Source organism: Bos taurus, chromosome 9 (assembly GCF_002263795.3).
Source record: "Bos taurus isolate L1 Dominette 01449 registration number 42190680 breed Hereford chromosome 9, ARS-UCD2.0, whole genome shotgun sequence".
NCBI lineage: Eukaryota > Metazoa > Chordata > Mammalia > Artiodactyla > Bovidae > Bos > Bos taurus.
This window is the reverse complement of record NC_037336.1, coordinates 43,355,171-43,381,242: the sequence shown is the minus strand read 5'-3', so window position 1 is coordinate 43,381,242 and position 26,072 is coordinate 43,355,171. Positions and strand designations below refer to the sequence as shown.

The following is a 26,072-nucleotide window of genomic DNA, read 5'->3' as shown; positions in this document are numbered from 1 at the left end:
ATCTCTGTGCCTGGCTCAGAAGATGGAAAATTACTGGCAAGGAGTGTGTTTTTTATATCATGGAACTTGCAGTCTCATCTGGAAAGGGATGGCTAGAAAAAAGCTGGGGCCTGCAGGCACTCACCGAGTAAGAGAGCCAACAATCACCAAACCGAATATTTATTTAAACAACGTTAATGACGGTCTTTCCTCGTGCATGTCCCCTTTCTACCTTCAGGAAGGCTTCTGGAACTTTAGAAAATGGAAAGGTTTTTTCAATAACTGGCTGAATCTGTAAAACACAAGAAAGGTTGACCGGTGGGTAAGAAAACCTACATCGCTCACCATAGATAACCTAGTTTACGTAGGTACTTCGTTTCTTGGCGTCGTCAGCCAGGCTGCTCTCTCTCGGGTCTGTGTGGCACCCCCAGTCAGGAGCTCACAGTGGGCCGGGCCACAGCTGCACTGCTGCACCTCCCACCTCTCAATCTCCTATAATGCAGCCCACCCGACCATCCGCCTTGCTCCTGCTCCACACTGTGGCAGAGCCCCTCCACAGCATCCAAACCCGGCACCCGGTAGCCACCAGCATCCTGACCTCAGCCCTCTGCAGACCCCGACTCTACCAAAACGGGTTACTTGTCTGAGTGTGGGCTGCGTGTGCGTCTCCTCTGTGACATCTACCGCGTGTCCAGCCTAGGTCTCACCCAAGCCTGCCTGACCCATGGTCTGCAGTGTGTCCAGAGGACCGGTGTGGCCTCTTCAGACTGCTTGCTACAGCTGAATGCACATCTCAGCCACGCTGTCCTGTGTGGCAGACATCAAAGAGGGCATCCGAAGATTCCTGCTGTGCAGGTAGTGCACAGGATAGGGACAGATTTCATAAAGTTTGTTAACTGTTCGGCATATCTACTTGAGCAAAGCTGAGTGCATCGTGGAACAGGCCACCTCTTCTGTATCCCCTACAATACCCAGCACAAGGTTAGGCACACAACAGGAGCTTAATAAGTGTCACTTAGGTGAAAACTAGTAGGATAACTGGGAAGCAAGTGTCTTTGGGGGCCCACCTGTGGCTGAAGCTCCCCTGGGGGCTCTGCTGAGCTGCAGGGCTGGTTAGAATTTACGGGAACACCAGCTCATAAAGGCTCGAATGCTGCTGGCTCTGTGTGGTGCATCGTTAGCGCTGCCAGCAATTGCCTTTGAAACTGGGACCAGTTAGCGCTCGCTCTCCCCACACACACATCTGACTGAACTCATCCTTTTTAAAACTTCAAGCAAAAATCAGTAACCATCCACTTGGCATCTCAGTGAACTATCTCCCACTGCTCCATGGACAGGCATCAGTTGTCAGAAGGCATGAGCTTACATCTTGTGACCCTTTTACAAGAGAAAGAAGTATATGCTCTTGTGGTATTCAGATGGGCTTTCCTCTTGTGTGAATTTCACAGCCCCACCACCAGAGAGCATCTCAGACCCCCAAAGTTCCCTTCTCCAAAACGTTGACAATTTTTTGTACTTATGAACCACGATAAGCTCATAATAACAGCACCAGCATGGGCTGTCCTCACCATGTGCCAGGCACTCTAAGTGCTCTATGTTCTTTACCTCATTTAATCCCGACAGCCACCTTATGAGGTAGGTACTGTTATTATTCCCTTTTTACAGATGGATACGTTAAGGCACAGTTATATCACCAACATCACATGACTGTTGAGTGGTAAGACAGGCTTTGAGCTGGTACCAGAGTGTCTGCTCTCCCCACTCTACACTAAACTTTCTGTACATCATCAGCTGCTTTCTATATCTACTCCTAAAATCTTAAGGGGAGAGAAAGGTAACCAAGGATTATATGGATTCATCACAGCCTACATCTTGACTGGCCTGCCAGCCATGTTAATGTTAATGGACCATGTTAATTGGCCATGTCAGCTCAGGATCCAGGCTGTGTCCAGGTCACTGACATAGCCCAAGCGTGGTCCCTAGGCCACCATTCCCACTGCACCTATGGAGGACACCACTGGCTTATAACTGCGGCCCTCCCCAGCAAGCTGAGCATGATCTCAACACAGCTGCTGCTATGAACAGAACAGATTTGAGCCAGCCTGTTGGAGGAAACCTACTTGCTTGTCTGGTAGAAGAGTGGAAAGCATCCAAGCTGTTCCAGCATGTCCCACCCAGAACCTTCTGAACCCAGCCGCTAGGACACTGCTTTCTGGATGCTGATTACCTGAAAAGGAATCACCTGAATGCATGCTTAAAATGCAGAGTTCTTGGTCTCCTGTTAGACCAACTCCATCAGAATCTCTAGGGGAGAAGAGTTTTCTGCACATCAGAGCGGGAATCACTACAACCTTTTGCCTTATGCTTAGGGTTCCTGACTTGTGTCAATCAGGGGCACATCCACCCACTCCACAGAGGCTGAGCATCTTCTAAGTGCCAGGCGCTGACATAGAGCAGCACACAAAGCAGGCACCTGAGAGAGAAATCAAGAAAGGAGGCAACAGGGACTGACTAATCACGGAGCAACCACAGCAGCGTTATGGGAAGCCACTCCAGAATGAGGGGCTGCCTGGCAGGCTCCACCCACTTTAGAACCTGGCCAGAGACGCAGAGTCTGAACTGATGACCCACGCAGCTGGCGGCGACGGCACACTTTAATCTGGCTGGTCAGGCCCATTGTGGCGGATAATCCCATGGGGCTGACTGGGGCATAACGGGCATTCAGCTCTTCCCGAAAGTGACAATGAAGAGGCTTTCAATGAACAGGCAGGCAAATGCCACTGCTGGCTGAATGTGTGACATCAAACAGAGATTAACAGCATAAAGAGGCAGTGTCTATGCGCAGCCTCACACCAGACCCAGAATGCTTGTTTGTGATGGACAAAGGGATCAGAGCAAAAACCCAGAGAGGGGAAACAAAGGTTACCCACGGCACGGTGGGGACGCTGCTGCAATGACTGCTGCAGCCCGGCCCACGCACGGAGCCCTGGTATAAAGTGGCAGGCTGCACACTGCACTTGGGGGCGATGCAGGCACGCAGGGATCGAAGCTGACTGGGAGCCCACGGCTGCGGCATTCCAGCATCCCAGTCTCGGACCCAAATCCAAGCTCTCCTGATGGCCCTTCCCTTCCTTAAACAAAGGGTACACAAAGCCAGGCCCTGACATCCTTCCCTGAGAACAGGACCATGGGAGGAACCTCGGGCTCCCTGGAGCAGCCCGGGAACACTGCTGTCAGCAGCAGTTGGGAAGCCTCCCACCTCCGAGGCAGAAACCCTCTGGCTGAGAGCTGGTGGGGAGGGCCAGGGGAGGCTCTCCCTCAGTCCCCACTTCCCCGCAGGAATCACTGAACAGTAGAGTCCAAAAGAGGTGGGAGGAGTTGGGGGGATCTCCGAGCCAGCCTGCTGGACAGATTAGAATCTAAAGCGCATGTGGTTACGGACTAAGTTCAAGGTCAGAGCTCTTAGCAGAGGAGCAGAGTGAGGATCCCAGACCCCCGATGTCATCACTGCACAGCTTGGGGACACTTTGGGGAGGGAACTCGGAGTCTGTCACCTCTTCCCCAGACCTTCAGCTACAGCCTCTACCAGGCACAGAAACTGACCTCAGAGTGTGGGGAGTAGAGGGGACAGAGGCCCAGGGTGACCTAAAGCCCTTGGCATGATCCCAGTCCACCACCGGGGGACAGGCCCAGGGCCCACAGCAGGGGCGGCAGGGCCGCAGCTGACCACCACCTCACAGAAAAGGGTAGCTCTGAGTTCCTCCACAGGGCCAGGACTTCCAGAGTCAGGATGAAGGGGGAAAAGGAGGCTTAACCTAAGGAGATATGAGGAAGGAAAGGGTGGGCTTTGCTCAGACTTGCTATTTCTGAACTCCTTGGCCCCAGATGGAAAACTCAAGGCTGGAAGATAGGAGGTGCGATTAGGAGGTGAGATGGGAGGGGGAGGGTGCAGGAAGAGGCTGCTCCCCAAGGGAGTAAACATACCCATTCTGGAAGCATCCCAGGACTGTCCCTAGGCCCCCTTGAAAAAAGGCACTCAGAGCCAGAAGGTAAGAGGAGAAACTCGGCCTGCATCTCCCCACAGAAACAACTTCAGACGCATCTGAAGAACTTCAGCAGCATCAAGGCTATGATGTCCATGAGGTACCTGCCACATCTGGCAAGACAGCGCTCTCCTGGTGGTCCCGGAGACTCAGTCCCTAACCACTACATTCTTTCTATGGGGGAGAGCGGGAATCCGGTTGCAAGTAAAGGAGTTTAAAGCTTTGGAATACAGTTCATTGCAAAATTAGGGCCCAGCCATTCCAAGAGGGGTCTGGAAAATCATCTGCCTCAGAACCTACGGCACGCTCCACAGCTGTCCTGGCCAAAACCGTGCCAGAGCCACGTGTGGCGATCTGCATTTAAGCAAAAGTAGGGAAAATTAATAATCTGCTCCTTCAGTAGCACCAGCCACATTTCAAGTGTTCAATAGCCACATGTGGCTAGTGGTTACCACACTAGGAAATGCAGAGAGACCATTACCATTCACTGCAGAAAGTTCTAGTGAACAGTGCTCAGGATGCAACTCAGCGTGGCCAACACATCTCTCCACACCCTACTGAGCAAAGCAAAATGGCTACCAGCCCTCAACAGTTTTGAATTAAATTCAAATAAGTTCCATAGGGACTATGCTGATGCTGGCTAAAATAAATAAACCAAGATATGAACAACATCACTCAACCAAGACATCTGGTTGGTCACCTAGGCTCTTGAATGGACCTGTGGACTCAAATGGCCTTAATAACACACAAAGAACACAGGTGGGCATACACATACTCAGGAAGATGAAAGTGTCCAAAGGATCCCATACTTGAGCCCCAGGCATCGAGTTCCCCTCCTCAGGAGCAGAGACCAATAGTTCAAGTTTCTTTCATGTCTTTTGATGTTTCACGCATTGTGGTAGGCACCCCAACACCAACAGTTAGCTAAGAAGTATTAAGAACGGGAAATGTTTATTTTGTTTAGAAAATGCCAATAAACTTCAGGCATAAGGCACAATTTCAGTTTCAGCCCATTAAACTCAACGTGCTAATTACCTGTTACATGTACAAAAAAAATCATGCTTTTGTTTCACCCTATGAATCACAGAACATCTTTGGAATACCCGAGAAACTGGTAATGGTGGTAGTCTGACAAGGAGAAGCTCCATGACTGAGGGACAGGAGTCAAAGGAGATCCTGTGAGATAACTTTTCCTACCTTTTGGATTTAGAATCTTACAAATGTATTACTCATTCAAAAACTTAAAGCATTTTGAAAGAGTAGGCTCTTCTAGTTCATGGCCGCACACTGTCAAATAACAACTCCAGGTCGTCTATTGGACACCTGCTAATTAGATTCATCAAGCACTGAGCCAAAGCCTGGAAGGATCTTCCATGTCCTCATCCAATTTAAGCTTTACTAACCACATAATATGTAAGTAGACCGGTTCTGTTATCCTTTCCAATTTTCCAGTGTAGATAGGCAACGACATCTCATACCCACAACAAAGCAGGATGCACGGGACAGCTGACCTCTTCGTGGATCCAGGGTCACATATCAACCACCACAGTCCCAGAGCCCTTCATGGTCAGAAATGAGCCCAAACGGCCCTGGTGAGAAGAGGATCAAAGGCCAAAGGACCACCTCCTCAGTCACCCTGGAGGAGGACATGACACCCAGAGGGCATCTTTATTTATTTCTGCTATGTCCTCTTTTAGCCATGCCGCCTCATATCTACCAGATTTAGTGGGGACACACACACAAGTCACCTCTCTTCTCTGTTGTATAACTAGTAATTTCTAGATAGAGTCACAATATTTCGAACACAAAAGAGTGATGCTAAGCATGTGGTCAGTCTGGAGCAGATGTCAGGACAAGTGTGGTGACTTCCAGAGGACTGGGACCCTCTACGGATGGGGCTCCATTCAGCACTATGTAGAACTATGGGCCATATTATCTGATGACAGCTCACCTCCTTCTTCCTAGAAGTAAAATAAGCCCCTCTGGGGGATGTGCGGGGAACCCTACAGAGAGGCACTCGATTCCAGTCATGACAAGGCTGTCCCTGTTCACCCAGTACACGTCAACACTTAGAAATCTGAGAAAAGGCATGCAAACTCGTGACCAAAATATTCTGGAAAGAGTAATGAGCCACTTTCTTTCGTAGCTTCCATGCCTGTGATAGTACAACAACAACAACAAACTAAATGCACAAAAAGCAGCCAGTAATTTCCTAAAAACATTCTTTTCCAAAACCAAAGTGCAAAGATGAAATGAGCCAGCGAGGGGCAGTTGCCAACACAGGAAAACCCATCTCAAGAGGCTCTTTCCGCATGGCTTAGCAAGGATCACGGGCTGTGCCTTGCTCCAACTCTCTCCCTGCCCAGCATAAAATGACAAGGACAGGTCAGTTTTAAGCTCAAGTCCCAAATCAGCTTCAAGCACTAAGCACGCAGCTTCATGGTGGAGAGGGAAAAAAGCAGGACTGGGTCAGGAAGTATGAGCTCTGGTCCCACTTCTGCAAACTTGAACGTGTCCCTTTATCCTTTGAGCCAGTTTTCTCATCTATAAAATGATAATCATTGTATCTATGACTTCATGCAACCCTCAGGGTATATAATTTTCCCCATTCTGTAATTCCATATTAATTTCTCAATAAAAATCATAAATATCAGCACCAGAATATGAGTTTGCCTTCTGGGTTATTCTTCCAGAGATGGCATGTCTGGGCCATGAAACCGCGTGAGAACTTAACCAAGCAGGTGGTAGCCGAGGAGTCTTTCTCAACTTCCGTCAACCCTGAGAGGCCTTCTGACGCCCAAAAACTGGGCTTCAGAGGGCAGTCCCTCACCATCAAGTCAGGACAGATTCAAAGAGAAACACCAACCAGCTGTCTCCACCAAAATCGCCATCAATTCTGAACCATTTCCTGTGCACTGACCCTCTCAGACGTACCATTCATTTGCCATTGATTTCATTACACTGGCCTGGGAAGAGGAGACCTGGCGACCCAACCTACAGTCCAGTTCTACTGAGGCTTAGAGTCACAGTGTTTGTTCCCCTTGCTCATCTGGAAATCTGCTGGCCTCCAAAGCAGCCACACCCTCAGAAGCTCAAGCAGCAATTCAGCTGTAAACTCACGAGGCTATCCCCACCTTTGTGCAATGACTGTCTTCACAGTACCTTTTTTTCAGGACCATTATCAAAATGTTAGCAGCCTAGCTGTAGATCCCGGCTCTACTGCCATCTAACCAAGTGTTTCTGAGAAAAGCATATAAGCTCTCTGGGTCTGCCTCTCATCTTAAACCTGGGGGCTGCCCTACATGGCATATGCTCTTTCTCACATGCAGCCATCTGTGGCTATCGTTCCCATGGAGACAGAGCCCCAAACGCAGCACTTGAATTTGGCATATCAGGCAGTGTGGACACGGGCTGAGCCTACCTCTGTAGAGCTCCCACTGACTGGGCTTGCTAGGAAGGTCACCCAGGTGAGCAGGGACACCCTGGCAACACACTTACCTTTCCCGCCTCCACCAGTTCCGCAATGTCATCTAGACATGGACCGCTGGCCATGAAAAAGGCCCAGCGATAATGGACTCCTTGCCAGAAATGCTAAAAAGAAAACAAAACATGTCAAATTTCAGAAAGGAAGAAATCTGACTAAATGCAAATTTAGGGAAACGTATTTCCTGGATGACTAAGACAGACAAACTGCTTTCCCATCTCATGCTGCCACAGTGAGCTGTACACCAGCATGGCGACGGACAGACAATGGATGCTCATGAATGTTTCATAACTGAGTGAGTGAACAGAGATATACCCATGTGAACTTGGGCTTCTTCCCCACGTTGTGACTATCAGGCAAGCAAGCACAGGAAAGCTCTTTTTCAAGGGCAGTCTCACTAGTCTCACACACTCGGTTTCTCCCCTAGGAGATATGAGGGGCTGAGACCTCTAGACTTTCCCTACCAAGGTGTGAATAAAGCCCCAAGGCACCAGAAAAGAGGTTTTACCTAATTCAGGAATGCTTCAAGGGCATAAGGCACCAAAATATGATCTTAGACAAGAAATCCAATCACAATTATTTTTTTTTTTCTGGCTCCGAGGAATAAGACAGTTTTAAAAGCAAAACGAAGTGTAAAGTTCCTCATGCGTCATGGCTGGACCTTCCCCTAAAATTACACCGAGTCCCAAGTCACTGAATGCCATGATGGGACAAAATGCCCCCAGATGAAGATTAGCAAAAGTCTTATACCAAGAAGGTTCATGACCACTCTACTGCCATACCCACTTTTATTACTCTTCACGTCGGAGGTAGGATAAGCCATTATCAAAACAGCAAGTGAGCTGAGGTTCTCTGTGATACCTCAATGACCCTCCCAACTAAACGTCATCAGATGAGAGCGATCTAGAGGTAGGACAGGGCCAGCCAGTGTCCACCTGCCGCCTCCCTCCCCACACCTGCCCACCACCATCGGGCGAGCACAGGCTTTCTGCACTGAGCTCACGACTGCCTCACATCTCAGCATGACGATCAGCTACCATCGTGGCATGAAGCTGGCAGGGGCGGCAGAACTCTCCTGCTCTGCCTCAGGGCTCGATGGTTGTGTCACGTAGGTCAAGTTACCTCTTTCAGCCTGTATCCTGGCCTGTAGGGTGGAGGCACCACCACCTAGCTGATGGGGATGTTGGAGGGACTAAATGCGAATGTATGCAAAGTATCTGACACAGGAAGGATTCGACAAGTATTTATCTAGTGCTGAAAGTAAAGCTTGCTGAGGAAAGACTGGGGCAATGCAAACCAGTCTTTAAGACCGCAGAGAAACAGACAAACCCAAGCTGCTGTCAAGGCAACGGATGTGCCCAGAATGGCTTACTGGTTTGGCTGAGTGACCCCCTAGCTCATCGTCCAACCCGGAACACTGTTAAGAGTTAAAGGGGTCACTGGTAATCATTATCCCAGGACCACAGATGCAAACAGAGCCAAGCTCACCCTAGAGTAGGTATGACAAGCCCTTGGAGTAGCAGGGCAGAGCCCAGGCTGACAGAAGTCTCCAGATGGTACGCTCTTGGCTCAGGGCACTCTCAGTATGCCATTTAAATACTATCATCTCCTGTGTGTGTCATAGCATGAAAGAGGTCAGGAAGCACTGGTCTAGGGAACTAACTAAAACAAACAAAACCAAATTTGAAGGCTCAGGCAGCTAGACAGGAGGCATTGTCTGTCCCAAGCTTACAGCAGGTCCAGTTAATTATATTCACAGGAGACCTGTTCATGTACTTCTCCATAAGGACTGGCCTTATCAACTACAATTAAAACATTCTGGTAACTATTCAGGGTTTTAAAGAAGGAACAGCGATGGTCACAACTGCTGGATCTACGGATCTTCACGGCAGGTTGCTTTGTACAGTGAAACTTTTGGTCTGCAACAGCAGAATTTTATATTCTGCTCTAAGGGATCTGTGGTTTCTTTTTTTTCCAGGCCATTACAGGAGAGAGTAAACCAAAGCAGGCAGGCAGTACAATGAGGCTTTAACTGTGCACATTCTCAGGAAGACATCAGAAACTACTTAAAAGGTTTTCGCATGAGATTACCACTATCATCTTTCAAGAAAGGGAAAGGGAAAATGAAGAGAACTAGGCCTATTTTACTCTCAGAGGACAACTCTGAAGCTCAACTTGTTGGCGGTCTCCCTGGAACACCAACTGTGAAATCTTACGGAAAACTTAAACTTATATGCTAAAGCACTTGGGAAGGCTGGGTTTGATGAAAAGGGAAAGAAGAGACAAAGGACAGCTGAGACTCCGCTCTCCACAACAAAGCGCCCTGTGGACACTGCTCCCGGGTGCTGTCTGAACCAAGTGAAAGGAAGAACCTGGAGCACGCTGCCGGCTGGTTCACTCCTGTCACCCAGACCCAGTTCCTAAGGGCTGAGCAGCGTCTCCTCCACCACGGCCCTTCTTCCCCACCGCTAAGGACTCAGTACAGAGCATTCGAGAGACTTAAAGTCCTAAACTCCACCCCCAAAAGCTTCCAAATTAATTTCTAGAATCAGGAAGAAGCTGAAGATACTTATTGAGCCAGTCACCTTGCAAATATGGGGCAACACTTTCCTGCATTGGAGAAGGAAGTGGTAACCCACTCCAGTGTTCTTGCCTGGAGAATCCCAGGGATGGGGGAGCCTGGTGGGCTGCTGTCTATGGGATCGCAGAGTCGGACACGACTGAAGCGACTTAGCAGTAGTAGCAGCAGTAGCTCAACATACAATCTTCTTACCCTCGAGGGAACTTCTATTGCCTTTCTCCTGAGCCTGAAGTATTTTGCCAAATTAAAAAAAAAAAAAAAAAAAGCAAGCATGTCTCTTTATTTTTTTATATCACTTATTCCATTTGAGGTACTGGCATATCCCATTGTTACTACCATGAAAACAGCTGGCTCTATGCTGTCTTAATAAAACTTCCACCCTCATACACAAGAGACTTATGTACTATGACAGAGAAACAGAGAGCGAGCCATCAGGCAGGTACTAGGCGTGCCAAGTTCTTCACATGGAAGATTTCATTTAATTCCTACAATACACAGTAAGGGAGACACCATGAGCTGGATTTCACAGGTGAAGATGCTGAGGCCTAGTGACACTAAGTCATTTTCACAGGCTACACAGCTACCAAAGGGGAGGCAAGGATTTGTACCCAGTCAGTATGGGGCTCCAGAGTTGCTTTGCTCTTGGAGGAGAAAAGGCTTAGAGGAAACCCAATCCCAGAAGCCTGAGGTGCCTGCTGGCTCGCGCCAACCAAGACTCTACTCCTACCTTCAACGTCTTAGAACCCACGGTGACGCCTGTCTGTAGCATGCCGTCCGCGATGCCCAACCGGTCCATGTTCAGGAGGAAAGGAGTCACCAGAGTCACATACGTGGCTCCTGACCACTTCTTGAGGAACTTTAGAGCCCACGTTTCAGTAGATCCGCCAACATTGTCGAGGATAAAGTCAAACCTGGAGAGGAAGAACCATATCAAAACATCCTGGTCAGCCTTTACCCAGGGCTCCAAGCCGCCTTCACTCCCTCCGCCAGGGAGCTCCATGGTTTGTTTCCGCGACAGCTCACAAGCAACAGAGGGGTGGCTGCTCGGACAAACGAGAAAAGGCACATCTACTTACTGGGTTTTCTCCAAGGTAAGTCAAATGTGATTTCTTTTTTAAATCACAAAATCGTCTTATTTTCTAATACTTTAAGAATGACTTAAACAAGTGGTTTTCAACTGAGAGTGATTTTGGTCCCCAGGAGACATATTAGGCAATGTTTTGAGAGATTTTTAGTTGTGACAATTGGGCGAGGTGGTGGTAAGAGGGTACCAGCATCTGTAGGCCAGGGATGATGATAAAACATCCTAAAACACACAGGAAAGCCTCTCACCACAAAAAAAGTATCCAGCCCCAAATGTCAACAGTTGAGAAACTAAGGTTGCCAAGGCTGAGACACCTTGACTGAAGCTTTGTAGAGAACTGCAAAGCTATCCATCCAATATAAGCCACAGTACTCTTCAGTGCATGTGAATACTTAAGACAGGAGTGCATTAGATTTTGACCCACACAAGTGATTTGCTTTTATTCCCTTCACAATCAGATCTGCGTGCAGAAGCATCCTCTTCACCTTCTGGAATTTTCCTTTGGTTTCATGTACAACATCAGCACAATGCCTACAGAGAAATCAACAGCCTGCTCTCAACCTTCAGTTCTGCTCTAACATGCCAAAAATACCCATCATACTGCAATCCACAGAAACTAACAGATATTCAACTCCTTACATCTAACCTAAAATTGCTGTAATCACTACATTTTACTTAAAGGGGATAAAACCCAAAGAAGCTTTAAAATACTTTTGAAAACAAAGATCTATTTAGAGAATACATGCTTATACATCAAGCAAGTTAATAGAGGAATTCCTTTTCCGTAAACCCTTTTTCCCTTCTAAATTCATCTGCATGAAGTCAAACATCAAACCTTCTAAAACCGACTTTGGCCAACTTTGTGGCCCTTGAGTTTTTCATGGGACTAAACTAAACAAGGGCAAATAAAAACGGAAGCATATGAAGTTCAGAAGAGTGACCTTACTAGATGATCCTTCTTATTAGGAAAAAAAGACTAACAAAATTCTTTTCATGAGTATAAGTTTCTACTTTTAAGTTCCTATTTCATTCCCAAATTTTAGATAAACAAATATGATGATACTTAATTTAGATAAAACTTAAGGGCAGCCTGAAACTGAAAGGCACTCAGTCATGTCCGACTCTTTGTGATCCCATGGAATATACAGTCCATGGAATTCTCCAGGTCAGAATACTGGAGTGGTAGCCTTTCCCTTCTCCAACCCAGGTCTCCCACACTGGAGGCGGATTCTTTACAAGCTGAGTCACAAGGAAAGCCTGAGAATACTGGAGTTGGTAGCCTATCCCTTCTCCAGCAGATATTCCTGACCCAGGAATCGAACCGGGGTCTCCTGCATTGCTTGTAGGTGAATTCTTTACCAACTGAGCTATCAGGGAAGCCATGGCATTACAGAGGGCAGCCTGGCATTATAGAATTGGCACTGCCTGAAAAAAGAAGTCCAGAGACCAGGCTGCAGACCTGGCTCTCCCACTAATGATGAAGTGGCATCATCCTAAGCATGAAAAATACTCCTAAATTCTCTGCCCTTTATGTTCTTGACTGTAGCATGACAGAGTAGGGCTGAAGTACTTCAAAGCCCTTTCCTGCTGTAAAATCCTAGGATTCAAATCTAAACGGCTATTTGGAAAGAGGAACAAATTTATTCTAGGTGGATTAAGAGACTAACCTCCAGGCAGAAGCTGCAAAGATCAATTTTAACTAAGCAGTCATTCAAAAAATAACAGCCTGCGTTTGTGAGCTACTGAGGTTCTCTGACTGGAAAAGAGCAAACAGGAGGAGCAAAGCCGCTGGACAGAGCCACAGAGGAGCACAGTGAGGTGCAGAGGGGAGGCCGGCCTGTGTGCGTGCCCGCCTCCACCTGCCAGGGCTTCTCTTCTCTGGAGACAGACTTCAGATATGCATAACCTAAAGGGGGATAGCAGGCAGATGGTCACCTTGGCCTGTCTCCTGCTGCTGTTCCTAGAAGCAGCAGAAGAGAGATGGCTGGCTGACACTACTACTATGAGGAAGCCTAGGTTTTTCTCTCTCTTTTTAAACCTATGAAAATATACTTCTACTTAAAGTGAGCAGCAATAATTAGCTTCTGAAAACTAATTTAACGGACTTTCCTAATGGTCCAGTGGCTAAGACTCCATGTTCCCAACGCAGGGGGCCTGGGTTTGATCCCTGGTGGAGAACTAGATCTCACATGCCACAATTAAGACCTGGCGCAGCCATATGAATAAATAATGTTTTTAAAAAACTAATTTAAAAAAGGAAAAATCTTTGCATCAGAAGTAGTGAAATAGCTCCTGAGACACTCTGCTGAAGCTTTGCCTGGGCTGAGTGAAGACGAGGTTCTGAAACACCTCCCTGTTTCTGCCTGAGCCACAGTCAGGAAGGATGGGGGCCTGAGAGAATTCCAGAGTCCGCTCCCACTTGGTATGTTCAGTCAAATAACAGCCTGGCGTTCAGGCACGATGACAACATCCATTACTGGTATCTACACAGCCTCTGCTTCTCTGAAACCCCCATTATAAAGGCAAGATACTAATCACATACGTCATGTACTGCTCTAGGTTCTACTCATGGTGACAAATGCCACTGGAGGGAATATACCTTCCAATACGGCCTTCTTACACACCAGCAGTAAAAGTAAGTTAACTTCAAAAATAGCAAAAGGCCAGGTAAACAACATATTGTCCTCAGTACAAATCACAGTACATGATCGTGCTGTATTAACATCTGGAGGAAAAACAGAAACCGACCTAAATCACCTCCAGTGACACCAAGTGTTTTCACAGACTCTTCTCTAAGACGCCAACGTGGCGGTAAGGCCACCGAACCATCTCAGGCGCGCATCGCCCATCGTCCTTGTTCCACCTTCCCCATGGGCACCCTGTTTGGATACATACGGCTTTGAAGATTTCAACTGCGCTTCCACATTTCCAGATTTGTAATCGATCACATCATCTGCCCCAAGCTTCCTCACAAGCTCACTGGCGTCCTGGGAGCAGACTGCTGTCACATGCGCATCCCATGCTTTCATTACCTGCCCAAGAAGGAAAGAAAAGGGGAGGGGGGCAGGAAACTGCATTGAACAAAAACGAGTTGGCACCACATGGTACACATACATCAGCCTCTAGACAATTCTAAGTGCTTTGTCTTAACAAGAACTACAGGAAGCCATCTGCCAGAGGCTAGTAAAAATGATTAAATTTTTGTTCACAAAGAAAGATCCAAGAAACAGATCTCATTTTCCCTGGACGAGACAGTGAGTCACCTTAATTTCGTGAAGTTATAACCAATTCATTTAAAGAGGGGCTCAGAATCTCACCAGCATCAGAAAAGACAAAAGTTGATGACCTTAAGCTTAGCATTTTCAATGATGACAAAGGTAACAGGGGAAAAAACACCACATCCTCAGAAAATAACCATTTCAAATGTATCCAGAGCATAAAAACACAACATCACTTCATTTGCGTCTCCAGTAAGCATAACCTTGAGTCAGACAACAGCATCAAAGCAATTAGGTACCGGGTAATAAGCGAAAGGTGCTCTTAAAAATAGGGGAAGAAAATGTGGCCATTTTGCTTCCAAAACATGGATCAGGTCCTCTCCTTTGGAGTAAAAAGACCTAAATAAATGGTTTTTGGGATTTAAAATGCAGATAGTTTATATTTTAAAATAACTAGACAAATAAAAAGAAGGATTCAGGATTAAGTATCCAGAAAGCCTCATGCTCCAAAATTGCTGTCATTCTTTCCTACAATGGCAATTTCATACAATTAAAAGGGAGCCATTATCAGCAAAAATCTGAGAACAGCTACTTGATGTTCACTGAGAAATTTCCAAATGGACAGTTAGAGGTCATAACAAATTTGTTGTTTTCTCGTTCCTGTCCTCAGTATCAATTTCCCAAGCTTCCTTGATGTAAGTTATAGAGGTTCATTAGAATAAGTGAGATCCGTGTTCTGATCACTACTGAAACCCCACTCAGTGATACACACACAAAGGCTGGAGATCTGTTAACTACAAAGAAATAAAGGATTTAAAAACTATTCTAATCTTATCTAATTTCTCACTTTTAAAAAGTAATATTAACCAAGGAATATACCCTGGAAATCTGAGGAGGAATTAAAACATTTAAGCTGACATCAAATATGATATTTTATGTTTATGGGCCACAAACAGAGACAACTGAGTATAATGACATGTTGCTTTCAACATCGAGTCCTAAACTCAACTTATATATGTGAAGAATACAATCCAAGGTGAATATCTAGTATCTATAGAAAAAAGAAACTGACAAGAAAAAAGGAAATTGTGTTCTAAGCACCAATATTTAATTTGTGCTTCTCTTAAACAGTATTAAATACTCAGAATCTGTCACATCTTGAGAAGTTCAATAAATTTTTTTTCCAAATTTCTAGATTTTCCTCTCCTACTTAGAACTATCTACTATCACTGCTGTTGCTGACGTTCAGTCGCTTCGTCATGCCTGACTCTTCTGCAGCCCCATGGACTGTAGCCTACCAGGCTCCTCTGTCCATGGGATTCTCCAGGCAAGAATACTGGAGTGGGTTGCCATTTCCTTCTCCAGGGAATCTTCCCACCTACTATCACTGCACACTACTGAAAGGTTTTAAAGCAGCTTTAGATTTAAAAACAATTTTATGTAAACTGTTAAAAATAAGAAGAAGAAATAACACAACCCAAGTACAGGAGACGTCTATAAGGCAAACAGTGCTCCGACAGGGACTGCAAGCTGGCAGTCACTCCAAGAGCCCTACACTGTGCCCTCTCCCTCCCAACAGGCATCATCAAGCTGATACTTGGAGTAAATCACCTCCTTGCATTAAAAAAAAAAAAAAAAAAGGTTTTATCATCCAAACATGTATTTCCTAGATACTACAGTTTAGTCTTGTGCAATTTAAAAATATGATTTCCTATTTTTTTTTTTAAACTATAGTCTCCTCTTCTACCCCACTTCACTTAAAATTTATCTGCGAAAGAATCTAGGCCATGTACCTGCAGAGCTTTTCCCTGGAAACTCTGGAATTTCTGCCTGCACACCTGGGACGGTTCCACATACTGCTCTGTCCTGTGTTTCCCATTTATGTCCTTTCACAATACTAAGAACAGCATCTGCGATTACAGAAGGCTGAGCATGTCTGCCTGTTCCTCTTTTTATTAAATCTCAGTGGTTGTCTGCTGGAGGTTGCAAAATGGTGCTACTCTCTATCTCCTGTTTTCACTTAGTAGTTGGAATACTTTTATAGAGAAACACCTCTCCTCATATACTACTTTGTTTATTCAGGTGTACAATTCATATAGAAAGGGCAAATAATTGTTTCCTTTTATTAGTTTATAAAATAATAAATTGGTTTCCTGTCATCTTCCAAGTGACCACTTTAAAAAAAATATCATCATGAACTCATTTAAGTCATGGATTTAAAACTATTTGGAAGCTTTCATTCTTTTGTAACTATCGTGACGATTTCTGAAGCTCAAATCGTCCTCTTTGATAACCTTTAGGAATTTCTTCAAGTTGGCTGCTGAGTCTTTTTGACATGACTCAACTAGTTCTTACTAACTTCTCATTCTTATACGTTTCATGCCATAGATCTGGAATCTGCCATTACTCCAAGGCCCTGAATTTTTGTGTGCATGTGAGCAATGGTATTTCAAGAGACAGTTTTGCGTACATACACATAAGAAATAGCTCTTGAGTTCATTTTGATACTTTCAATTCAAACTCCAGACTATCAAGTTTTTACTTAACCTGTATTACATCTGCATCTTCTTTCTTGCACTACTAAAATCTTGATGGTCAAAGACAAAGGGGATTATAGAGTTAAAACATGCCATAAATACCCAACTGTTCTAGTGTATATATATATACTAGACATATACCAGTCTCTGAATAATAGTACTAAAATCATCCCCAATATGATCAATGAAAGCATTCAAATAATTTTAAATTGCTTTCCCACTATTTCTTTTTAAAAATAGTTGTACTGTTTACTTTGTCAGAGTTACACACTGTACTCTCTAAGCCCTCATGAAGTTTTAGTTCTACAGATAACTGTATATTTAACATGTACCACCAGTCCTTAGGGTTATGTCTCTCTAGCTATTTTAGTTTTCAGAAGCTCATATTCTAGTATATTTCTCAGAAAGAGATCAGAAGAACATACTCCTCACGTTCTTGCATGTTATTAACAGTTAGTATATGTCCTTTATTATACAGAGGCCAGTTGCACTGGATATAAAATTTTAGCATATTCTTTCTCAAGTGTCTTAAGTGTTACTCCAACTCCAGTCCCAGCATTAAAGCACTGTTATCAAAAAGTGCTAATAACCTAATTTTACTCATATGTCACCTTCTTTTTTTTTGAAAGATGCCCCAAAGTTTTCATTTTTCTCCTTTTCCTTAAAGGCCAGTAATTTTGCTAGTTTCCCTTGATACTGCTCATTCTGGGTCCATGTTCTTCGATAAGCACTCCAGTCATTTAACATGTAATTTCAAATCATTTAACTTCAGGGAAGTAGGGAAGTTTCTTGAATTACGGGTTTTAGCATTTGTCTTATTCCCTCGTTTTGGTTTTCCTCATCAGAGACTCTTATTGATACAGCAATTTTCTTTCCTATCTTCAATACATGACACTTTTCTCTTGATTCTGTCTTTATCTCTTCCTTTCTTTCCAATTTACAATTTTTCCTCTTTACACATAGTTTCTACTGCTGTGCTGCTGCAGTTTAGTCTAAAGTCATGTCCGACTTTTTGTGACCCCATGGACTTTAGCCCACCAGGCTCCTTTGTCCATGGAATTCTCCAGGCAAGAATACTGGAGTGGTTAGCCATTCCCTTTTCCAGGGAATCTTCCTGACCCAGGGATCGAACTCAGGTCTCCCACATTGTAGGCAGATTCTTTACTGTCTGAACCACCAGGGAAGCCCTCCTTCTAGTTTAGTCTTCTGTTATTTCTTTTTACTTTATTTCTGAGTTTTTCCAATTCTGATTTATTTTATTCATGTCTTTGTATTTTTAATGTTCTTTTTAGCTTGTTTTGAAATTCCAGGTTTCATTTTGATATTTTCTCATGCGTTTTCCTTGTCTGTAGATACGTTATTCTACTCTTCATTCTTTCTTTTTCTCACAGTAACTTTGTATGGGATTTAACCTTGATATTTTCCTATTAATCAATTGTTTAATTTAAATGTTTTTATTGTGAAACATAACACACAGAGAAAAGTGTGTGGAATATAAATGTACAGCTTAACACATTATTACAAAGCAAACACTATCTTAAGGACTGCTCAAGATTAAGAACTAGGATACCTCACTTCCCCCTCCCAATCAAAACTGTCCTCATTCCCTGGGAAGTAGCAACAACTATCAGGACTTTTCCATAAGCCTTCCCTCACCTATTAAAAAACAGTTTTTCTATCTAGATAAGCATCCTTAGACACTACTGTTTAGTTTTACTTGTCCTTGAGTATCACTAAATGGAATCGTATAAGTTATACTCTTGTTTCGGACTTCTTTCTACTTGTTCAATTCATCTACTACATTGTGTACAACTAAGGTTTGCTTTTTTAAGATTTTTTTGATGTGGAAGACTTTTAAAGTCTTTATTGAATTTGTTACAATATTGTTTCTGGTTTATGGTTTTTGGGACATGAGGCATGTGATCTTAGTTCCCTGACCAGGGATCAAACCCGCATCCCCCGCATTGGAAGGCAGACCACTGGACCACCAGGGAAGTCCCCAGTAGTTTGTTTTCATGGCTGTATAATACTCTAAACATAAGAATATATTGCAGTTCACTTTCCCATTTTGCCTGGAGAAGCCAATGGCAACCCACTCCAGTATTCTTGCCTGGAAAATCCCATGGATGGAGGAACCTGGTAGGCTATGGTCCATGGGGTTGCAAAGAGTCGGACACGACTGAGTGACTTCACTTTTCACTTCCCATTTTGGGCTACCATTCTTTCAGCTGGTAAAGAATCTGCCTGCATTGTGAGGGACCTGGGTTTGATCCCTGGGTTGGGAAGATCCCTTGGAGAAAGGAAAGGCTACCCACTCCAGTATTCTGGCCTGGAGAATTCCATAGACTCTCCATGGGGTCACAAAGAGTCAGACACGACTGAGCGACTTTCACTCACTTTCCCATTTTACTGTTGATGACCAGTTAGGGGATAATACCTGGGACATATCTGGGGATATTCTGGGACATATCTTTTGGTGAACATGCATGTACAGTTGACTCCCTGTATCTAAGAACTCCACATCAATCAACCAGGGATTGAAAATATTAAGGAAAAAAAAATGTCAAAAAGCAAAACCTGAATCAACAGCACACTATTTACATAGCATTTACATTGTTTACATAGCATTTACATTGACTACATTGATAAGAAATCTGAAGAAGATTTAAATTATACAACAGGATGTATTTGGGTTATATACAAATACTATGCCATTTTATCTGGTCTTCCCAGGGGAAGTGGTAGTTTGCTAGTGGTAAAGAAGTGAAGTCAGTGAAGTCACTCAGCCATGTCCGACTCTTTGCGATCCCATGGACTGTAGTCTACCAGGCTTCTCTGTCCATGGGATTTTCCAGGCAAGAGTACTGGAGTGGGTTGCCATTTCCTTCTCCAGGGGATCTTCCTGACTCAGGGATCAAACCCAGGTCTCCTGCATTGCAGGTAGACGCTTTACCCTCTGAGCTAAATGCAGTAGACATAAGAGGCTCAGGTTCGATCCCTGGGTCAGGAAGATCCCCTGGAGGAGGGCATGGCAACGCACTCCAGTATTCTTGCCTGAAATATCTCATGGACAGACGAGCATAGCAGGCTACAGTCCATGGGGTTGCAAAGAGTTGTACACTTCATGCTATTTTATGAAAGGGACTTGGGCACCCATGGATTTGGGCATCCAAGGAAGTCCTGGAACAAATACAAGGCTGGTATACTGAGGGATGATTATATTTCTGCCTACAAAGTACATTCATATTTTGTTGGGCTGTCACAGGGCAATTTATATTCATAATTAGTAGATACAGCCAAATTATTTTCCAAACTAGTTACGCTAATTACACTTTAACCAGCAGGATATGATACTTCTCTTTTTCTCCCATCCTCCCTCCCTCTTTTCCTTTTTTCCATTTACATATTAATTCACATTTACTGACAAACCATGGATTAGGCACTGGGTATCTGCCTTAAGTCTATTTGAGCTGCTATAACAACACAGACTGGGTACCTTATAAACAACAAACATGTACTCCTCACAGTTCTGGAGGCTAAAGGTCCAAGACCAGGGTGTCAGCACGTGGGTGTGCTCCGAGCCCCCTTCCTGGTTTGCAGCCTGTGCCTCCCCTCTGTGCCCTCGCTTGGGGAAGGGCTCGGGAGCTCTGCTGGCCTCTTTCATAAGGACTTTAATACCATCCGCGAGTGCTCCACCCTCATGGCCTAACCACTTCCCAAAGGCCTCAACACTATCACTATGGGCATCAGGACTTCAAAACATGAATTTCAGAGGAGCACAAACATTCAGGCCACAGCAGCAGATAAAGGTGAACTAAGATGAATCCAGGTGTGCATTTCCTGGGCATCCTCTCCATCTCCCGTTTCTTCCCCCAGCCACTAGCAGGCGCTTATCTGTTTTCTGTCTCCAAGGATTTGCCTCTTCTGGACACAACATAAATGGAATCATACCAAATGTGACCTTTTCTGTCTGGGTTTGTCACTTTTTAGCATTATGTTTTGAAAGTTTATCTATGCTGTATCATGAATCAGAATTTCATTCCTTTTGATGGCTGAATAACATTCCCTTGTGTATATACACACCACATTTTGTTTCTCCATTCATTAGGTGATAGACACTAAGGCTGTTTCCATTTCTTTGACTATTATGAATACTGATGTTGCAAATGAACATTTGTATATAAGTTTTTGCTTGAACACAGATTTTCATTTCTCTTAAGTATACACCTAGGAATGGAACTGCTGGCTCACAGGTAATTCTAAGTTTAATACAGAATTAAGAATTTTAATTCTGCCAAATTGTTTTCCACTGCGGCTGCATCAATTTACATTCCCACTAGCACTGTATAAGGGTTTCAGTTTCTTTACATCCTTGCCAACATTGTTATTTTCCATTTTTTTAATAGCCATCCTAGTAGGCGTGAAGTGCTACCTCACTGTGGTTTTTTTTTAAACTGAAATATAGTTGATTTACAATGTTGTGTTAATTTCAGGTATTCAGGGTTTTGTGGATTTTTTTGCATACTATATCCCATTATAAGTTATTAAAAGATATTAGGTATAATTCCCTGTGCTATACAGTAAATCCTTGCTGCTTACGTATTTTATGCATAGCAGTCGGTATCTCTTAATTCCACAGTCTTAATTTGCCCCTCCCCGCCTCTTCCCTTTGGTAACCATGTTTTTTTTCTATGTCTTTGACTCTGTTTCTGTTTTGTATGTAGATTCATTTCTATTATATATTTTTAGATTTCATATATAAATGATATCATATAGTATTTATCTTTCTCTGACTTATTTCCCTAAGCAAAATTTCTTTAGGTCCATCCATGTTGCTACAAATAGTGATATTTCATTATTTTTTACGGCTAGTAATATGCATTTTGTGTGTGGGGGGGGGCGTATATACAAATACATAAACACACACACATAAATGCCACATCTCCTTAAGTCAATCACTCACTGTGGTTTTGATTTGCATTTCCCTAATGACGAATGATGTTAAACACTTTCATGGCCTTACTGCCCAGTTTTAGATTTTCTTTCAAGCAGTGTCTACTCAAGTCCTTTGCTAATTTTTTAACTGGGCTGCCTTTTTGTTGTTGAGCTGTTAAGAGTTCTTTACGTATTCTGTATCCTATATCCTTATTAGATAAATGATTTGTTAATATTTGCTCTCATTCTGTGTGTTGGCTTTTTACTTTCTTGATAGCATCCTTTGATGCACAGAAGTTTTAGATTTAATGAAGTCCAATTTACCTAATTTTTTTCTTTTACTTGAGCTCTTGGTGTCATATCTAAGAATCTATTGCCAAATCCAATATATGAAGATTTACTCCCATATTTTCTTATGAGTTTTATGGTTTTAGCTCTTATATTTAGGTCTTTGGCCCAGCTTGAATTAGTTTTCACATATGATGTGAGATAGGGTCCAACTTCATCCTTTTATATGTGGATATCTAGTTGACTCAGTACCACTCACTGAAAAGACTATTCTTTCCCCTGTTTAACTGTCTTGTCACCCTCGTCAAAAATCAACTGGTCACAGATACACTGGTTTACTTCTGGATGTTCAATTCTATTTCATTGATCTATATATCTAACTTTATGAAAATACTTTTTTTTTGATACATATATATATATTTAATACATATATGTATTTTATTGTAGTTCTTTTTTTTTCCCCTATTTCTTTTTTTTTTTTTTTTTTAACACCAAAAACATTTTTGGGGTAAAGCCAATCCAGTACCACTGTTGTGACTTCTATAGTTTTGTAACTAAGTTTAAAAATTGAGAAGTGTGAGTCCTCCAATTTTGTCCTTTTTTGCCAAGATTGTTTGGCAACTTGGGGTCCCTTGAAATTCTGCATGATTTTAGGTTCCACTTGCCCGCTTATGCAAAAAAAAAAAAAAGAGGCAGCTGCTATTCTGATAAGATTGCACTGATTCTATAGATATGAGTTCTACCATCTTTACACAGCATTTTGGCTACTGCATGTCTTATATATATTTTTTAGAACTAGCGTATCAATTTCTACCAAACTGCAAACCTCAATCCATTTTCACTTGCCCATGGTCTTCCTCCCTGAAAGCTTTCCTTCATTTGTTACACAGGATGTCCATAAAACTAATTCACATTTTAAACCACTGGAAAGGTTAATGCTTCCTTCTATCTTAGAAAATTTCTTTCTTAGAAGAGCAAGCTGAAATTGCAATGAATGTAATTTCTCTCAGCTTTCAAGAAAAAGTAATCCACAATATATAAATTTTTTAATTCATGAAAATAATAAATCTTCTTAGTCACAAGATAAATTGTCTTACCTGTATAGCAAAAGTACCAACTCCACCTGAAGCGCCCAGGATTAAAACACTGCAACGCAAAAGAAACTATCATGAGATATTAAGCCAACATAACTGAATAAACAAACAAGATGTTTTCAACATGTAACTGGCTCAAAGAAAATCCCCAAAGCAAACATTCAGCTTCCCAAGATTCTATTACACAAGGTTTTTATTTATCAGGTTCACCAAGAATCCATAAATGCTTAAAGTTAGACATACTATGAATTCTTTACCAAAAATACAAAATATCAAATACACTAATGATTTGTATTTTTAAAAGTAGCTCAGACGGTTGTTGGTAACATTTGCCTTATCATTTTTCTAGGCTTAAATTACTAGAGCCTTCTCTCTAGGAGCAAGCTCTGGGATCCTTTTCAGTGTGCTACACAATATTCAGCTGCTCTCTAAGAAAAATCACATTCCTGACCACATTCTTGCCAAAGCGGAATAAACGTCTTTTGTTCAGACACGTCCCATCACGCTCACCAGCTTTCATAAAGGGAAACCAATCTTATCTTCAGTGTGGTTTCTTGTTAAAGCAGATGAATCTGATTTATCAGTGCAAACATGCTTGCGCTCCAGGTTTTCACCATGTTTGCTCACCGTGTGTAGTCTTCCTGCCTCTCCAGATCAAGGGTGTGCAGCCTGGGGTTTGTGGATGAGTGCCGCTGAGGGCTGTGAGAGTGTACCCCCTGAAACTGTGAACTGACTCAAATAACATGCAAAGTTTGGTGAGACCACGCCTAAGTGCACTGGGGAGAAGAGGGATCCGTCAGACTTATCACCAAGTTCCCAAAGAAGGTATGATTCAAAAGAGACTCACTAGTCAAGAATGACTGCTTTACATATTCTTACATTTCATTCTTGAATTAAGCTAGCGCTCCGGTGAACTGCCTTCCTCTGACTGCAGAGATTCAAATCCTCAGAAAACTGTACTGAATTGCACTTTGGTGTTCTGTTACCAGTCTAGGCTGAGAGACATTACAAAAGTTACTATTTGATACCTGATACTGCATTAGCTAAGGAGATACTGTTGAGAGAATTCATGAGAATTGTGGAGGGCCATATGGAATAACCACGGGAAAAAAAACATTTTTCTGAAGACTAAGTTGTGGCAGTAGCTATGCTTGTATTATCTGTCACTGAAAACGCTGTAACTGCAGGCTGTGGGTCCCTCTTTGACTCAGCTGCTGGAAAGCGCAGGGAACTCTGTCACCTAGCTTAAGCAGGGACACCCGATCTTGGAACAGACATTGTGTTTATAATCTTAACTCTACTTTCATTTTATTTTTTTCTTTCTTACCCAAATCACAGAAGGCTGACTGTCACCCTTTGGATCTTAGAAGTTACTGGTAATATTTTTCAGTCAGCTATTCCTTTTGAAATTAACACCATCAAATGTAATTAAGACAAGTCTCTTTGGAAAAGATACTCCTTTTAGAAGAGTAACTTTTAATTCCACAGAATTATAAATTGTAAAGAATAAAGAAACTTTAAAGATACACTCTTTCAAGAATCCTTCAATTCACACATTTAATAGCCTTAATGCTTCCTAAATGGTTGGGGAGGGGAGGGGGAACACTAAGACTGCTTCACAGATACAGCCAACAATTAGTTCACCCATGGAATATTTTACCCTCTTATTTTGGAAATATAAGTTTGGTCAAACTCTCATTTAAGTTCTTCACAATCTTATCTTTTTGCAACTCTGATTTCCTCTCAACTACTTCTACAACAGACTCTCTACCTGAGCCTCCCTGGTCCCCTCGCATGTACCCTAAGTCCCGTGCATGTTGGCCCAGGTCTCAAGTGCTCAGATGCCTTCACTGTCTGCTGAGATCTCCTTATCCGCAAAGGCTCACAGTTTGTGAACTATACCTGTTTGTCTGAACAATACCCCTGAGCCTGATATCCACGCTGCGCATGTGGCATGCTGTTAACTTTCATTCATATGCTTGCTGCCCAAGCCGTTCTGCAAACCTCAAGGACAGAGACCTTATATATGCCTAGCACTAGTCGTACTACCCTTGGTGTAGCAGATGCCTGATCCACGTTGCTTGACTTTAAAATCATCGGACTTCCCTGGTGGTCCAGAGGTTAAGAATCTGCCTGCCAATGCAGGGGACACAGGTCGATCCCTGGTCCAGGAAGATTCCACATATCATAGGGCAATTAAGCCTGTGTGCCACAGATACTGAGCCTGCGCTCCATGGTGAGAAGCTTGTGAACTGCAACTAGAGAGTAGCCTCCACTCTGCACAACTAGAGAAAGCCCACACTCAGCCATGAAAACCCAGCACAGCCAAAAATAAAAATATAAATTATTTTTAAAAAATCATTTAAATCAGCATTATATCTGACAATTAACAACAACTGCTACTACCCTAAATGTGGGAGTCACCTGGCTATTTGAAAAATTGCATTAAAGTTTCTTCCAATAAAGAAAAGCTTGAAATGAATTTCTAGTTCTAAGAATGCTGGATTAAGAGATACCAAATACAATGGCTTCCCTTGTGGCTCAGCTGGTAAAGAATCTGCCTGCAATGCTGGACACCTGGGTTCGATCCCTGGGTTGGGAAGATCCCCTGGAGAAGGAAAAGGCTACCCACTCCAGTATTCTGGCCTGGAGATTTCCAAAGACTGTAGAGACCATGGGGTCACAAACAGTTGGGACACGACTGAGCAACTTTCACACACACACATACACACACACAAATAGAATGGCTGCTCAGGTATCCAATGGCCCGACACATCTCCAGCCTCATTGCTGTTAGATCATAGCTTCCCCCCATCTCTCTTAATCCAA

At 43.4% G+C, this 26,072-nt stretch overlaps 1 protein-coding gene across 3 annotated transcripts in view; it reads right to left on the bottom strand.

The window, feature by feature from the left end:
• Positions 1–143: 143 nt before the first annotated feature.
• Positions 144–26,072, bottom strand: part of RTN4IP1 (reticulon 4 interacting protein 1) — a 51,662-nt gene continuing 25,733 nt past the window's right edge. For all 3 annotated transcript variants that reach the window (XM_005210832.4, XM_005210833.5, NM_001075275.1), the window contains 5 exons: positions 23,247–23,295; positions 14,067–14,203; positions 10,815–10,998; positions 7,521–7,613; positions 144–271 (listed from right to left, as the gene is read on the bottom strand). In XM_005210832.4, coding sequence (XP_005210889.1) covers positions 164–271; positions 7,521–7,613; positions 10,815–10,998; positions 14,067–14,203; positions 23,247–23,295 — 571 coding nt within the window. In that variant the 3' untranslated portion in view covers positions 144–163. The remainder of the gene's footprint in view (positions 272–7,520; positions 7,614–10,814; positions 10,999–14,066; positions 14,204–23,246; positions 23,296–26,072) is intronic.